Raw genomic sequence first — 15,842 nt, forward strand, 5'->3', positions numbered from 1 at the left:
CCTTAAGGCAATATGCTCGCCCTTATATGTATATTTATTGTATATGTATATAAAGTGTCAAATAAATAAATATGTAAATCTGTGCAATGTCTCGCAGCAGTCTCCTGCAATGGTCTCTTCCCTTAGACAAAACCCACACTTGTACACTTCTCTTGAAAATGGCCTTCGTTTTGGACAACTTAAAATGTTCATTCAGGACATTGAACAGTCTCGGGGCAACAAAAGAGAAATTTCTCTGATCGAATGTCGTATGTGCTTTTGGTATTACGTAATTCAAATTACAGGAAAACCTCGTAAGAGGATTCTGCGGAGATCTGCTCTTGTAGCCACATGACCAGAAATGTGTCTATGACTCTTTTATGAAAACATTATTACTGTATGTTTCCTAAATAAAAGAAAATAAAATAATAATAACAAAATTATCTTACATACATTACTTTCATAAATTGAAACATTGTCTCAGATGGAAAAGTTAGGTTACATCGAAGCATCACTCTAAGAATTGATTTTTGTATATTTATTAGGGGGTGCATGATAAACGCTGTGCAGCCTCCCTAGCCAAATGAAAAGTAAAATATTATAATGGAGAAATACGAGGATGGGAATTTAATTGAATACTGATATATCGATCACTGTATTACTAATTATAATTCATACATTGAAACATCCGAGGAAATACACAAAATATTTTCTTAATTAGTATATTTCTCGATAATTATAATAAGTTTGGTGTAATAAATAATAAATAATAGGTTCAAATAAATAAAAAAACAAATAAATACAATCATTAAGCTAATTACAAAAATAATGGTGTTTTTATCTTAAATATTTTTTCTATTAAAGTTTCTATTAATTCTTTGCCTCTGTCGTAATCTTTTCATATTTTCCGCTTGAAGAATGTTAATAATCTCATCTGAAATAAAATATTCATGAAAACATTATTAATAAATTCTTATATTTTAATTAAACTGTGTTCTTATATTTCAATTAGCGTATTTTAATCATCTGGTACTTGTGAGCAGTCTAACGCTTCAGTCTCTAGTCCGGTAACTATGAAATATTGCAGTTTAAACAACCTTAAAAGTCAATGTTCTACTTCCACTCTGCCAGGGGTGATATTCTGCCTCTTTTCTACCCCCTAGAGAGTGATTAATTTAAAGATTCTTATTTTTTAAATTGCTTTATATTCTGGCCACACTGATGATTAAACGTCTAACAAATACCAATACGTGCAACTAAATATGACAATTTTCATTTAGAACACTATTGCGACCCAAAACACTTAATTAGGTTAAATTGACCAAACCGTATTAGTTTTATTTCCGTTTTTGAAGCAGTTTTATACACCATTTGACATTTAATCATCAGTGTAGCCATTATATGAAGCATATAAGCAAATTTTCGTTGCGTAAAAAAAATAATAATCTTCAAAATAATCACTCTAGGGGGTACAGAAGATCCAGAATACTACTTCGAGAATGATAAGCAAACGCATCTACTTATCTCATCTCGATTTACTTATTCAGGATTTTTATCGAATACACTCGTCCAGAATTCTGGTTCTATTTCACTCGCAGAACTGTATTCTTCATCTGCCTGGACATAGATGTGGGTACATTATAACCAATAGATTCAAAATTTAATTTGAAAAAATAGATTAGAACTCACCAAGTCCTGTGAAAATAGCGCTCAATAAAGAATTATTATTGTTATTAGGTCTGGTCTGTTGGGTTGCTGTGTCTCTCGTGGGTGCCGGTACGGGGGTAGATGGTGGAGGGGGTACTGGGAAAGGAGTGGATGAGAGGCTGAGGGTCAGGGGAGGGACGACGGTACTAGTTGCGGAACTAACCACTGCCGGATACGATGAGAGGAACGTCTGCATGGCCAACCCTAGAATAACAGAATCATACATGTGGGTTTTGCAATTTTAAAATATCAACATGCAAATGTTTGAGAAGATTTCACCTATAGCTAGACTCAATCGCCTTGGTAATGAATATGGCGATGTTGATATATTTCGTTACTCATTGAGCATATTCAAGACCAAAGTACTACACGCGACCGACGCGTCGGAGTCTGGTCAATAAATCTTCGATCGTATTTATGTATGCTTAAAAGTTAGCCCGTGTTATGTTTTATATTCTTAGTTTATAAAACCCTTTTCAGTTTTCAACATTTTGGATAACTTCACTTTAAAGTTTAGTTTACCGGTGTAAAAAAAAAAAAAAAAAATGTTTTATTTGAATCCTACTATGCCTTATATTATAAACATAATATAATTTAAGTATTATGTCTTAATAGTGTTTTATGTTAACAATGTAACTTTATTTTTAAATTTTAAAAATATTTTTTTAAATTTTTTATATTTGAAAAAATGATAATTATGTTTAATGTGTAACTTTTTCTTATTATATGGTATGTATAATGTAAAAGCCCCATGGGCGTCAAAAGAAAGAAAATAAAAAAAAGAGCATAAATAATTGTTGTTGTTTTTTTCATATTGTCTATTCCAGTGGTGGGCAAACTAATAAGTCAAAAGAGCCAAAGATTTCCACATTTCTTTATAAGAATCATGTTTTCAGGAGTCAGTTGAAACCAGTCGTTTCCATAGTGGTCTATATCGACCCCTAGGGGTCTACCACAACCTGCTGGGAGACCATGCCAATGAAAAAAAATTGAGGGTCTATGAGACGTAAATGGGGGTCTACGAGAGTGGATCCCATTTAGGGAGGCAGTCACCAAAATTTTACCGTAATTGTAATAATCCACCTACACAGATAATATCTTAGAAGGTACTTAAGTAATATGTACTTTCTTAAAAGAAAATTGAGTGGAGAGCCCGCCTCATTGTATTATGGTTGTTACATTCGCCTACCATGTCAAGGGGGCGGCTGCCATGGGCACGACCCTCAGGGGGCGCAATTTGCAGACCCACAGCCTTCTTTTCTCTTTCTCTTCCCAGAAAATAAGTCTAGGGTGGGCAATATTCAAATCTTGTTCGGGGTGCTCATGACCTTAGCTACGACGCTGATCTTGACAGACACAAAAAAATATCCAAATTTATTGTGGATTACCCATACACGAATGTATCCATTTTTTACATTGTTTGATTTGATTTTTACCTTGAAGGGCTGGGTTAAACAGAATTGCTTGTACGATCGGGTTTGACAGAACACCTTGTACTGTGGGGTTGCTTAGTACTCCTTGTACAAGCGGGTCTGATAATACAGTCTGCACGGTTATATTGGACAGCATGGCTTGAAGTATTGGTGAATTCATTATACTCTGTATCCCAGTTGTAGGGGTGGTAGCAGCGGTAAGAGGAATATTCTGTCTTCCTTTTATTATTTGATTTACTCCTCTGATGGGTCCGGTTGGTATTTCATTGCTGAGATTATTATTATCACTTGTAATCAAACTAGCATAGATTTCTGAAGCCAACAGCACAGCAGTTGCCAATATTACCTAGAAAAACAATCAGTTTTAATATTGTTTTACTTTCCATATCGCTAAACTAACTTGTAAGACTCAACAAATGGTCAAAAATGATATATTTTGGCGTTTTCTGTTAGGACTGAAATCAGTGTTCCATAATTTAAAAAAATATATATGTCGAAAAAAAACTTTGTTTCCATTCGCCACTGCAGTAAAAACTGTTTTTTATTCTCCCCCAAACTCAGACTAATAAGGCGCCCCAACCGTAGAGCCTTCTATTTGGACAAAAATCTTTCTCGGATCATCAATTACGAAGTTAGCTACAGTAAACTGTAAACAGTAAGAAAATAAGACGTAAGTACTCAGGTTGTGAATAGCAAGCGCACAATGAGCCAAAATTTGTAACGTTTTTGTTTTCTGCAATAGAGAAAAATGCCCTCTCTACAGCTAAGGCGTCTTATTACTCTGAACCCCCTGAACCTAAATAAAAGTAAGATTAAACCTTACGAGTTTTACAAGATAGGCCGACGAGATGTCAATTCAACTGATATATGAGGCAGTCAGCGCCGAAGTGACATAGGAAGAGGTGGGTTTAATCACATTTAGTTTATAAAACGCATGGTCATGGACCCGTTCCAACGTTTAAGTCCATTTACATCTATTTGTGGGTTATGTCACTTCTACGACGTCCGCCTCATATGACGGGACTATACGTATGCCAAATTAGAAAAATCAACTGAAGGAGTTACTAGTTACTAATATATCATTAGCACAATTTCTCCATTTAAATACTTTTTGCATTTGGCTTGCTGCGAGATTTCTAGTTATGCTTAGCAAAATAAAATGAAAAAGCTATGTCAAATATAATTTGAGTACACTTTTATATAAATTGAGGAAATGAAGCACACTGTTTTTTAGGCAAACGACAGTCAAAAATCCATTATTGTTTAATCTGGTAATGGATATATAAACGTATAGAAAAAACTGCAAAAAGCTGTGTAAAAACTGCATTAAATTTTAATTAGTATGAATGTATTATTATTTTATGTTTTTTTTTCTCATGTACTCGTATATTCAAAATTATATTAACTCTTAGAAATAAACAACTACAACAGTGTGTTACTCTCCAAGCACAAGAGTTATACCCATATGCAGAGACAAACCTTAAGGTGAGGAAAGTACATTCTATTGTCTCTTCACCTTCGGGTTATTCTCTGCATTTGAAATTAGAATGTACTTTCTTCACCTTAAGTTTTGTCTCTGCATACGGGTATTAGTCTCTTTTTTTGGAGAGTTGAAGTGATAACATTAACTAGATGTATAAAAGTAGATCTGTATAGAATTTTTTTTAAAAGTAGACATGTTTTTTTCTTATGTACTTGTATATTCAAAATTATGTAAACTCTTATAAATAAACAACTACAACAGTGTAAATCACTCTCCAAGCACAAAACTTAGTCTCTTTTTTCGGGGAGTTACAGTAATAACATTTACAAGATGTATAAAAGTAGATCTGTGTAGAAGTGAAAAAAACATGTACCTTTTAGGAAATTTATTGATAAGAAAAATGAAGATATATATTGGATATAAGAATGCTAGAGGAAATTGTTCATATGGTCTGTTATGCGAGCGATGCTATAATCATAGATGAGAAAAATAATGACCTACAAATAATGCTAGACAGACTACACCATGCATGTGAAAAATATAACATGGCAATATCTATTTTAAAAAATCAAATGTACTGAGGAGCTTAAACCCATAGATCAGGTCAGTGCGAACTTGAAAAATCACGTTTAATAAGTAATTACAATCTCTCCGGGAATAAAACTTATAACCCAAAAGCACGAGGCAAGCACCTTACCGATTACTTGGGGAGTCTCTTATATACATATTTATGCATGGCTTGACCACTTACAATAATTAATTGTAAAGGGTGACAAGATTTCCAATCAAAGTCTTTTACATTTATGTGTCTTGACTCTTTAGAAAAAAGATGTGTTGTTGGGATACATATTTTTTTCAAATAACTCGATTTACAATTTTTTTTACTTAGATAAGTGGAAATAACATATAAATTATTATTTGATATTTTCGAAGACTGCATCCCATTGAAATAAAACCATAAAAACAAAAAAGGTCAAACAAATAGTTATGCATTTCAAAAATAAAGAGTCATTGTTTAACTCTCGGTGAGGGAGGTATACAAAAATATCAATTGTTACGGATTTAATTCAAGACAATTTAATTTTAATTTAAAATTTTCCAAATATTATGCCATTTTTTCCAACAAAACCTCACAAAATCTTTAATGTTTATAATTCAATAAAATCACTCCTTTAAATCAAATGTATAATATTATAATAATGCTTACCAGCTTCATTGCTAACAAAATATTCACTAAAGAATGAATTAATTAATATTTGAACTGTGCAGTTAAAATCTAATACCATCAGAACAAAAGCTTACAGTAGAATAATACAAGATAGTGTTTAGGAATGTGGAGTGACTTATCTTAATTACTTTGGTCTAAGGGCTTAAGTGTTTTATATTTCACAATTGTTTTGACAACTTTCCCTCATAATAATACCAAGAATTCCTCAAACTATCATATGTTTGAGTAATGACCAAATAATTACGGTTAGAAAGTGTGTTAGGTAAACAAAATATTTTCCAAGGATTTACCAATGTGAGTAAAATAGAAATTACTATTTTGGGAAGCCAAACTTATTTGTAGTAAATAATTAAGTTAAATTCAATTGAATCACATTAAATTGTTCTGGGTTATTGAAATTTAAAAAGCAACTACTAATTGTCCTCACTAATTTCTCCTGATTTTTGACAAAAAATATTATATACCAGACATGTAGTATAATTCCTTTATAACTTTTACACTTGGCGGCCTCCGCGGTGTAGTGGTTAATACGCATGACTCACACACGGGTTCAATTCCCAGCGAGAACACAATCGTCTAATGTGATTTTTCTCAAGCCTAAGTGTTCTGTGATGTAATTCACCGCTGTAATTGGGTTTTCTGGTCTGTTGTGGTGCAAAAAAAAATAACAACCAGCCCGTTGTTGTGATGTATATGAAAAACATTTTAGAGAAGGTAATATTGAAGTTTAGGCATCTACAGGGCTGATGACCTGCCATTGGCTGGTTTAAGCGGCCACTTGACACACTGTGTAACATTCACCATTCTGCCTATATTTGAACATCTATATTCCTTCGATTTGTTCATTAAAACCTAAACTACGACTCGAAGCTAACAGTGTTTTACACATATTATACTTACACACAACTTTTACCAAATGCTCCAAAATCATTTTTTATTCTTTTGATTTCTTTTTCATAAAATAACTTCGCTAAAATCTACAGATATAAGAATTTAAGAAATGTGGATGTTCAAATTATGTAAATGCTTAGATTTCCACATTTCCTTCACTAAAATGTTCTCAATCTCTGTTGAAATCTGTTATTTAACTTTCTGTTTTCTTTCCTACTCTTTGATGTAACTTCAAATAAAATAATCTTTTAGTCCTCATTGATACATTCTTTATTCGTTTTACGTCTATAGGTTTGAACTCAAAGAAATAATGCGCCAATCTATAGAGGAGCCTAAACGTGGGAAAACCATACTATGACTGTTAGGTATTAAGTTAGCTATAGTTCGCAGCAAAACAATGGGCCGTACTCAGGTCAAGAATTGCCAAATAGATATTAATTTGCATTGTAAATACTTTTAAATATGTACTGGTGCATTTATCATTGCAGGGTTATTCCAATCTATTTTTCTATTATTCGCCTATATTTATTTTATAAAACTGAAAATACATGTTTGTGTTTAATTTTTAATTCATTTTATTCACAATATACTTATGTTACATTTATTGACACATAAATCCCAACTCCATGGAACTAAAGACCTGTGTTGAGTATGTTTGTTTGTCTGTCACATCTCCGAAATGGTGAGTCATAGTGGCCTGAAATCTGGACTCGAGATTTAAAATGCGATTTCAAGGTTAACGTTGCTATTTTCAAGTAAAATTTGAATCGACTTTTACTAAGTAAAGACTCAAACATTATATGGATGCCTAGTGCGGCCCCGAAATATTGCGCTTAATCAATTGTCATTATCAACAGTAAACATACTTTAATTCACAAATTTATCCCCTTAATTTAGAAAAAATTATATCTGAATTAAATATGTTGATATAAGGAAAGTTTTTAAGCAACAATAAATGCCAAAAAATTCATGTAAATCATGCGAAAACTGACTCCTTTAACTTAACGCCTTTGACGCTCCTACTACTGCAACCAAACATACTGCAATTCACCATAGTCGATTTTTATTTATTCTTTTTATTTTTATATATTATTATTTATTTTAATTTTATTTACGTTAGTAAATATACAAGTTATTTACAAACAAAGCCAAGCACAGCGACAAAAACATCCAATAGATCCATTATGCGTTTATTGTCAAACAAAACAAAATGGCCGCCAATTTGTTGCTAACCAACATCGCTTGCGTTCTATGAAACATAGTGATAGGGCTTCTCTAAAGGTTGATGCATTATTACTCTGAGGGTTTGCACTTGTTTTTGCAAATGACAACACCAAGTCTAAAGATTTCGTCATTTATTAGGTCACTATCTGGAACAATGGGGAACTTTGATGCATATTCAAACATGCAAAGACCCATTTTAGTGATGTCGCAACATAAATAACGTTTTTGGATGTTGAAATATCGTTGGTGTATCAATGTACCTCACTTCTTCCTACACATCCCTTCTGGTATTTAAACTATCGTAACTAAGCATACCCTGTGGTGCTATTCTGAACAGCTCTTGCGGTCATAGACAACACTTTTATCTTTTGGTACAAAATGTATTTTTATCTTGTGTACGAGATAAAAGTGTTTTCTACAGCCGCGAGATCGTTTGGAATATCACCCTTGGAGAAACTTAGTGGGATAGAGCCATGGATAATATCAATGAATTTGTAATATGGTATTATGTAAAATCTGTGTTATGTATAAAATGTGATAGCAGTGTACAGTAATGAAACAAAGTTTATTGATAACTTAAACGTGTATTTATTAAGAAATCCTTATTTATTATTAATTCTATAATTACTCAATTCATTCGTAGAGCTGTCATCACACAAAATGGCAAATCAGAATATTTTCTTCAAACGTGTAACATAATAATTGGAGGAAAGGACTTAATAGACATTTAATAATACATCACATATTAAAAGAAACTTCATTAACAATAATACATTGTTATAGTCCTTAAAATGTAACATGATTAGAATGACAGTTGTCAGAAAAAGTGATGACATAACTTTGTAGTAACGTCAAAGGAGTTATTTATATTCACACACGAAAAATCATTTGTATCTGGCGTGTTCATTTATTTATTTAATACAATGCTTGAAACATAAATCAACATTAATATATAAAATAACGACATTCTTACAAGTTTGCATCATTTTGCAAAATCGTTAGAGATGGAACAAATTGATCAATGTAAACTGATTGTTTGAAAAAATTATGCATTTGAAGTTGATCATGGAAAAAGTATAAATGTCTCATTTTTTGGTGAATAATTATGTTAAACACACTATAATAGCCTTGTTTTAGCATTTTTTACATCAATTTTCGGAAACAGAGTTTCATGATTGCATGAAATAACTGATAAAATCGATTTGATCAGTGATCAGTAATTTCCCAACACTAATGAAATTAGTTTGACAGCTGTCATTCTAATCAAGCTATATTTTAAGGACTGTAAGTATATTGTCTTTGTAAAGAATATTAATTTAAATGGAGATTTTAATTACAGAAATTTAATGTAAGCACTGTTTGTCTGCAAAGAAGACAGTTTAATAAAATGAACGAAAGATAAAAATTGAAGTTATTTTTAATTCTAAAAAGTGCTTGAGATCTTGTTAAATCGAATATTGTTTGTCTTTATTAATATAATTAAAAGCACTAATAAAAGTCACAATGGCAGAGACAGGTCCTGGATCAAACGTGATCTAGCGCCCCGACACTTACTGAAAAGGGACGGGAATATACATATTTGTAAATTAATGCGAGCATGTTTTTCTTCCCTCCCTTGTAAGCAAGTGTCTGGTTTTTTGTGCCGACTATTCCTATGGTAGGTCCAGTTCTGGGCAGGGAGACAATATTTTTCTTTAGAAACACAAGACTAATGTTGTAATTGCTTAAAATTTATAAAATTTAGTTTTTCTTAAATTAATTTATGAAATTTCTTTTAAATTTTTAACCAGAGCGTTGCATCGTCAATTGCTATAAACTAAACAATATCATCTTTTAAATAATAATACATTTAACATGTTGACTGCCGATCATACATTTCAGCATAATGAGGGTAGTGTGCAGGATGCTGATCAAGCATTAACACGTTACAATACATATCGTGGGGTAATTAATACTAAGGTACTAGAGCCAGATAACTTCAAAATCAGAATTTTGAATGAAAAACAATCCATGAATGCTACAAATAGACAAGTTGTGCCATAGAATTACGAATAATCCATAAACCGCATATCAAACAGAAGGCGACTAAACTTCTCTTAAAGGATTAGTTTTACATTTTGACCATTAGTTTCTTTGTAGACGTCGCTCAGTACGCAACTCCCGATTTGAATTCAACTATGTCGTGTTGTGTCGTTTTAAAGTGTAGAAATACTGCTGGGATCAAAAAGAAACAGGATGGGATCACATTTCATGTGTAAGTAGCAAATGCATTACTTAAAAATTGAATTATTTTTCCATCTGTCAGATTGTCAAAGAAAACAAAATGGACATTTTATTAGTGTTGACAGGGTAGTCAAATTTTTTAGGCTACTTTGCTTATCATATTATTTAACATTATTCAATTACTCTTATTAAATTACCTTTTCCTTATCTACTATGTTGTGTCAATCAATGTTTCCGCGTGCACAATAACATTTTAGAGAACTTTAAAATAAATATATAAATATCTTACATTTGTGTTATGATTGTATTTTTCACGACCTAGCAACATTACGCGGCGACTTCGCGCATGCGCGTGGCGAAAGTGGGGCAAAGTGGGGGGTTTTTTGGACACAGTTCCATGTATTCAAATACGATTCTATGCTCCTTCTGGACTGTTCTTAATTCTATGAGTTGTGCATTCGAATCATAATATTATCATGATTTTAATGGACCACTTGTCTGTTTGTAGCGTTCATGGAGGACACAAAGAAGTATTTTTAGTGGTTTACGCAAAAATTCTGATTTTTAAGTTACCTAGTGGTGGTAATTACCCGCGATAAGTTTTTTCTATTTGTCAATATTCATTGTTTATTTATTGGCACAACGCTTACACAATGTAATATCTGTTACACCATTTAAGCTATTTTGCAGAGCAAAAACGCATTCTCCTCTGTCTACCTTTGATAGAGTGGCAGTCAATCTATTCACCTATTTAATAAAATAAGGAATATGATTATTTACATTAGGATTATTCAAAGTACAGTTACATTTTTAAATGTATCATACAAAAGTACGCATGTGATGTACCTTAATTTATTTTGAGGGATTTAAATTATTTAATAATTATATTTACCACTATCTTAGAATGTAAGACATATTGAATTCTAGCTACCAAATACAAAATTCATTACAAAAATCAGAGAAATGTTACAACATTATCCTGTTTTATGTACTGGCTTATCAAATATTTTGGCATAGTAAAAATCTTAGCCTAATGATTCGTGCTTCTTTGATGTTAAGGAAACAAAGTTACAAAAATGAAGTAAGAAAAATGTTTAAGAAACATTATCGGAAAAACATATCGTACGAATGTTTCTTCAGAATTTATGTAATCAAATTGACATTTTTAACTCCTTAATTTTTGCACTTCATAAATAGTTAGTTTTTTGCAACATCAATGGTCATATTGTGTAAAAGGTTTTTTTATTGGGGATAGTCAAAGATTGATAATTATTGCATGCAAATAACAGAGCTTCTAGCAAAATAGTAATCGAAAGGTTTTCAATGAAACATTCAGTAATATAAAGAATTTAAATTTGAAAAATCAAAAATACAATAAAAATTTGATTGGGTGGAGCGAAATTAAAGAGCATACACCGAAAATAACTTAATATGTGATATTACACACAATTTTTTTATAGGCAAGGAATGACTGCTAGGTAAATAAAAAAAAACTATCTGTATTGTAGTTTTGAAGCATTATAAGAAGATTTCAGCACTTGGGTTTAATTTTTCATAGCCAAGGTGTGTTTATTTTTTAACAAGCCTGAAAACATCGTTGATTGGATCGTAGGGGGTTCGAGAAGTAGATGAACGGTACTGGAAGGAAGGCTGAGCATCAGCTCGCAGAATAACGACACCTGTTGAACAAAAAAGACATTAGATTTAAGAAGCTTTTTTTAATACGAATTCATAAACTCATGACTTATTATGAGTTAACAGTATCACTGCTAACAGTGTGTAATTTATCAGTTTACAGTGAAGGGACACAAGAAGTATAAAATAACTGACATTCTAAAAAAATGAACAAATACAAATACAAACACACTAAGGCACATTCAGCAACTAACAACAGATGGTACTTTGCGCATATAATTTCACATTTTTTCAATAGAAGGCGCTAAATTGAGTTTTACCAATTTTTTTACTCGCAAATCTTTTTTTTCTTATGTTATCAGATCTTTGTACATAGATCAAAAGCATTTTTTATTCTACAATGATTAAATGAATTGAAGTAAAAAAGACATTCATCAATTCTTATGTCTTTGCATACCTACCTTAACACAATTTAGAATTCAGTGATCTAAAAAGAAAAAGGTTCTGAAAGAGTTATAAATTAAATTAAACCCATAACTCCGATGTTGATAAACTAGTTTAATTTATCTGAAATTTTAACAAACTTCCATATTAATCGTGTTCACATGTGTTTTATTTAAATGAAAAATCTAACATTCAAACTGACTTTTTTCATTGAGAGTAATGCCCGTATTCAGAGATAAAACTCATTGTGAGAATTGTATATTCTAATCTCATATGTAAAGGATAACTTGAAGGTGAGAACAGTAGAATGTAGTTTCCTCATTTAGAATTTTGCCTCTGAATATGAGCATAAGTTTTGTGAAAGTTTTGCTGAAACCTTGAAAGAGTCATAATTATAACGGGGGTACTAAACAACCATGCATTCAATTAAGTCATGCATAACTCTTCTCCGAGAATTCCTTACAACTCTCTTCCAGTGGCGAGACAGTTTGAAGGACATTGCCCAAACCCATTATTTTTTCATATTTGGGATGATTTAGAGCAGTAAAATCACCTCATCAATTTATTATATTTAATACTAAGGGAAAATAAATAGGCCAAACACGTTCTACCTGAGGGGTTGACTTTTACTTTGATCTTGGTCTGGGGAGACAGTATTCCGTAGTCAACATCTTCATACAAATCCTGAAAACATAACAGATAAATGAAATTACTGAAATATAGAAGGTAAACTTATAATACATGACTGGGAATCAGGAGGTTTGAGGTTCAAACCCCACTCTACCACAATTTATTTCCCATTTTCGAACACTGTTAATATTAATGACTAAAAGTAAATAGTCATAAAATTGATATATTTTTGCCCGAGTTTTTTGGTTAGTATTTTGTTGTGATATTTTTAGTACCATAAAGATGTTTGACTTGTTTTGCTATTTGTTCGTTGTTCTGAATATGTACTTTAAAAAAAATTGAACTGCTGTAACTCCTGGGAATATAATTGATTTGTTTTATACCTTGTATTATAAGATCGATAAATAAAAATAAAATAAAAACTTAAAGGTTTATATTTATTGCAAAAGCTGTAAGTATTAATTCTGGCTGCTCTATTGTGAGAGGCTCTTGCACGACTGTCAGCCGTGGCCTTATGAAACTTCTCCACATTTTCTTAATGAAGAGAACTCCACAAAAAACTCTTTCAAGAGAAAGCAGACTATTGACTGACATCAACAGACTTTTCGTTTCACATGAGGAGTCAATGTCAATCATTTGAGTCCTAACCTAACAATGCATGATATTCATCATACCGTCCTCACCCGATGGTGTAGGGAACTGCATTAGTACATTAAATTAAGCGTCATCTATCATATTAGAACCTCGACCTTCCCAGCAATCGAACCCGGGACCTCAAGCGTGGTAGGCGAATGCGCCAACCACTTCACTACTGGCAGCAGCCATCGAGTCGAAAATACTCGTCTGGAATTCTGATTTTATTTCTCACATATAGCTGTATTCTTAATCCACTTGGATACAGAGAACCAGTTATTTATTTTATTTAACCAGTACTAACCTCTTGTATTTATTAATTGTAAGTGTGATTCCTCTAGGGTATAATACTAACCTCAACTCTGTACCCAGTGGGATTAGTAAGGCCTAGTTCCCTTAATGTGACGGCCACATCTGATGGAGTACCGTCAGTTCTCCTGTTGACGAACGCCACAGCATACGAGTAATAAGTCTGGTACACGGGGGTGATGGGACGAGACCAAATCTCAATACCACGATGCTGGAAATATTTATAAACAAATAGAATTAACTTCAAAAGGTAAACCTGTATATGAAATTTGAAACCAGACTTGGATGTCTGAGTTGAGGTTACCACTGACCTCCACCAGAAGGACAATAATGAGGAGGTTCAGTGGTTGTGTTTTTTTTGTAAATAATATCAAACTTATCCAAAATTTATATTATCAGCGCTATGATTTTTGAAAGTTTTGTAATTTTAAAATTACTCCGTCCGTGACGTCACAAGTTTAGGTCGGCGAGTTCTGCTGATTGGTGAGTTGGCTTCCGGAAACTGGAAATCTATCACAACACTAGCATTGGTTGATTTGTAAGAACTTGTGACTAAGTTAAATTTTATGAATTATTTCATACATTTTTGAGAAACTGCGGTAGGATTAAATGCTTTAATTTTTACCTCGTGAAAGAAAACATTTTTTATATCCAATTTCCCATAGCTCTGAGTTTCTTCATTCCTAACCTCACTCTAATATACAAGGTGGTCTGCACTCTAATAGATTGCACAAAATTACTGTATCTCATATCTTACTTAAAATTGCAGTTTGAAATTATTAAATAATTTGCTAACTCTGAAAAATAATTATTGTTCAATCATTTCGTGGGCTCTTTTATTAAAATTTCTTAACATTCTCCTAGTATATTTGATTATTTGCAGGTACGTATGATCGCGAATTGTTAGCTTTATTGATGACCGTCAAACATTTCTGAAACATGACTGAAGTAAGAGAAATTTTAATCATTTTTACAGATCACATTGGGGTCGCCACTTTGGAGGTGGGTAAGGTACGGAGAAATGTAAACTCGTATGAATCAAAGCGTGTTCTTTTATTCACTGAATGTATGTGACTCCTCTCTGTCAGCAGAAGTTATGCGTGTACATAATGTAAGTAGAGAGGAGTATGGATTATCCGCAATACAGGCATGCTGCGGTAATGATGAAGGTGATATTGTATTTTAATATTTACAAGTTAATGTGTGATTTACTTAGAATTACTCATATCACTATTTGAATTATGAAATATTGAAAGAAAATTTACTAACTGAGATAGATTTAGCTCATGTTAAATTTCTGAGATGCTAGATGAAACTTGTGTAACATTATCCTCTGATTCTGTCACAATAGTTGCATCATCTGCGTAACATGTGATGTTAATGACCATATCTCCCTTAGTCCTAGATTTGCCACTTAGTTCATTCTTAAAAGCGTTTTAGCTTATTAATTTTTTTTGTGTAAAAATCTGCTGCTGTGTCCATTCTCGGACTTCAATGTTAGTATAACTAAGAAGAGTTAAAACAAATGAAATATTTGACAACAAAGTCAATGCTTTAAATATAAACAATACCTTGTATATTCTCCTGCCTTGGATTCCGAGGGGGTCCTGATCGACAGCGATGATCTTCCTGTTGGTGAGGATGGCCTTGTACTCCGGCCGGATGGTCCTCAGGTCTACAGACATGAGGAGGGGGGCAGCTAAGATGGCCCAGATGGCCATTTGGGTCTTGCTCTGTTCGTAGGATAGGCCGAAGTTACCGATAATCAACTAGAAGAAAAATTTCAATATTAACCATAACATAAACAGTGCTTAATTTATGTATTTTTATTGTTCACTTGACAAACTTACTAAACTTCTTAATGCATGTTTTTTTTATTTAAATCATTTTTAAGTTTACTAAGCATCAAACTTTCGATTGTGTTCATTTAATCTATACACGAGTATGTGCTCAAATTTAGAAATAGCAAAGCCTTGCCAGTTTTACAATGTACAATCTAAACAGAATATTAACTTCAATAATT

At 32.4% G+C, this 15,842-nt stretch overlaps 2 protein-coding genes across 3 annotated transcripts in view; both read right to left on the reverse strand.

Moving 5' to 3' along the window:
• Window positions 1-821: 821 nt before the first annotated feature.
• LOC148280104 (uncharacterized) lies at window positions 822-5,898 on the reverse strand. The gene is made up of 4 exons (XM_088228935.1): window positions 5,810-5,898; window positions 3,123-3,465; window positions 1,669-1,890; window positions 822-913 (listed from the first exon to the last, which is right to left on the reverse strand). Exons 1-4 carry the CDS (start codon window positions 5,816-5,818, stop codon window positions 822-824), a joined length of 666 nt encoding a protein of 221 aa, XP_088085061.1. The 5' UTR covers window positions 5,819-5,898.
• A 4,870-nt stretch (window positions 5,899-10,768) lies between these two features.
• LOC148280105 (alpha-N-acetylgalactosaminidase) overlaps window positions 10,769-15,842 on the reverse strand; it is a 164,716-nt gene continuing 159,642 nt past the window's right edge. Inside the window, exons 7-10 of one of the 2 annotated variants that reach the window (XM_088228926.1) lie at window positions 15,391-15,588; window positions 13,866-14,030; window positions 12,859-12,931; window positions 10,769-11,847 (exon numbers count right to left, since the gene is read on the reverse strand). In XM_088228926.1, the coding sequence (XP_088085052.1) occupies window positions 11,738-11,847; window positions 12,859-12,931; window positions 13,866-14,030; window positions 15,391-15,588 (546 nt within the window). In that variant the 3' untranslated portion in view covers window positions 10,769-11,737. Of the gene's footprint in view, window positions 11,848-12,854; window positions 12,932-13,865; window positions 14,031-15,390; window positions 15,589-15,842 lie in introns of both variants that reach the window. The other variant, XM_088228925.1, reaches the window with a different exon arrangement.

This window comes from Micrasema longulum, unplaced genomic scaffold, assembly GCF_059751315.1.
Source record: "Micrasema longulum isolate JH-2025_06_02 unplaced genomic scaffold, ASM5975131v1 h1tg000615l, whole genome shotgun sequence".
NCBI classification, from domain to species: domain Eukaryota; kingdom Metazoa; phylum Arthropoda; class Insecta; order Trichoptera; family Brachycentridae; genus Micrasema; species Micrasema longulum.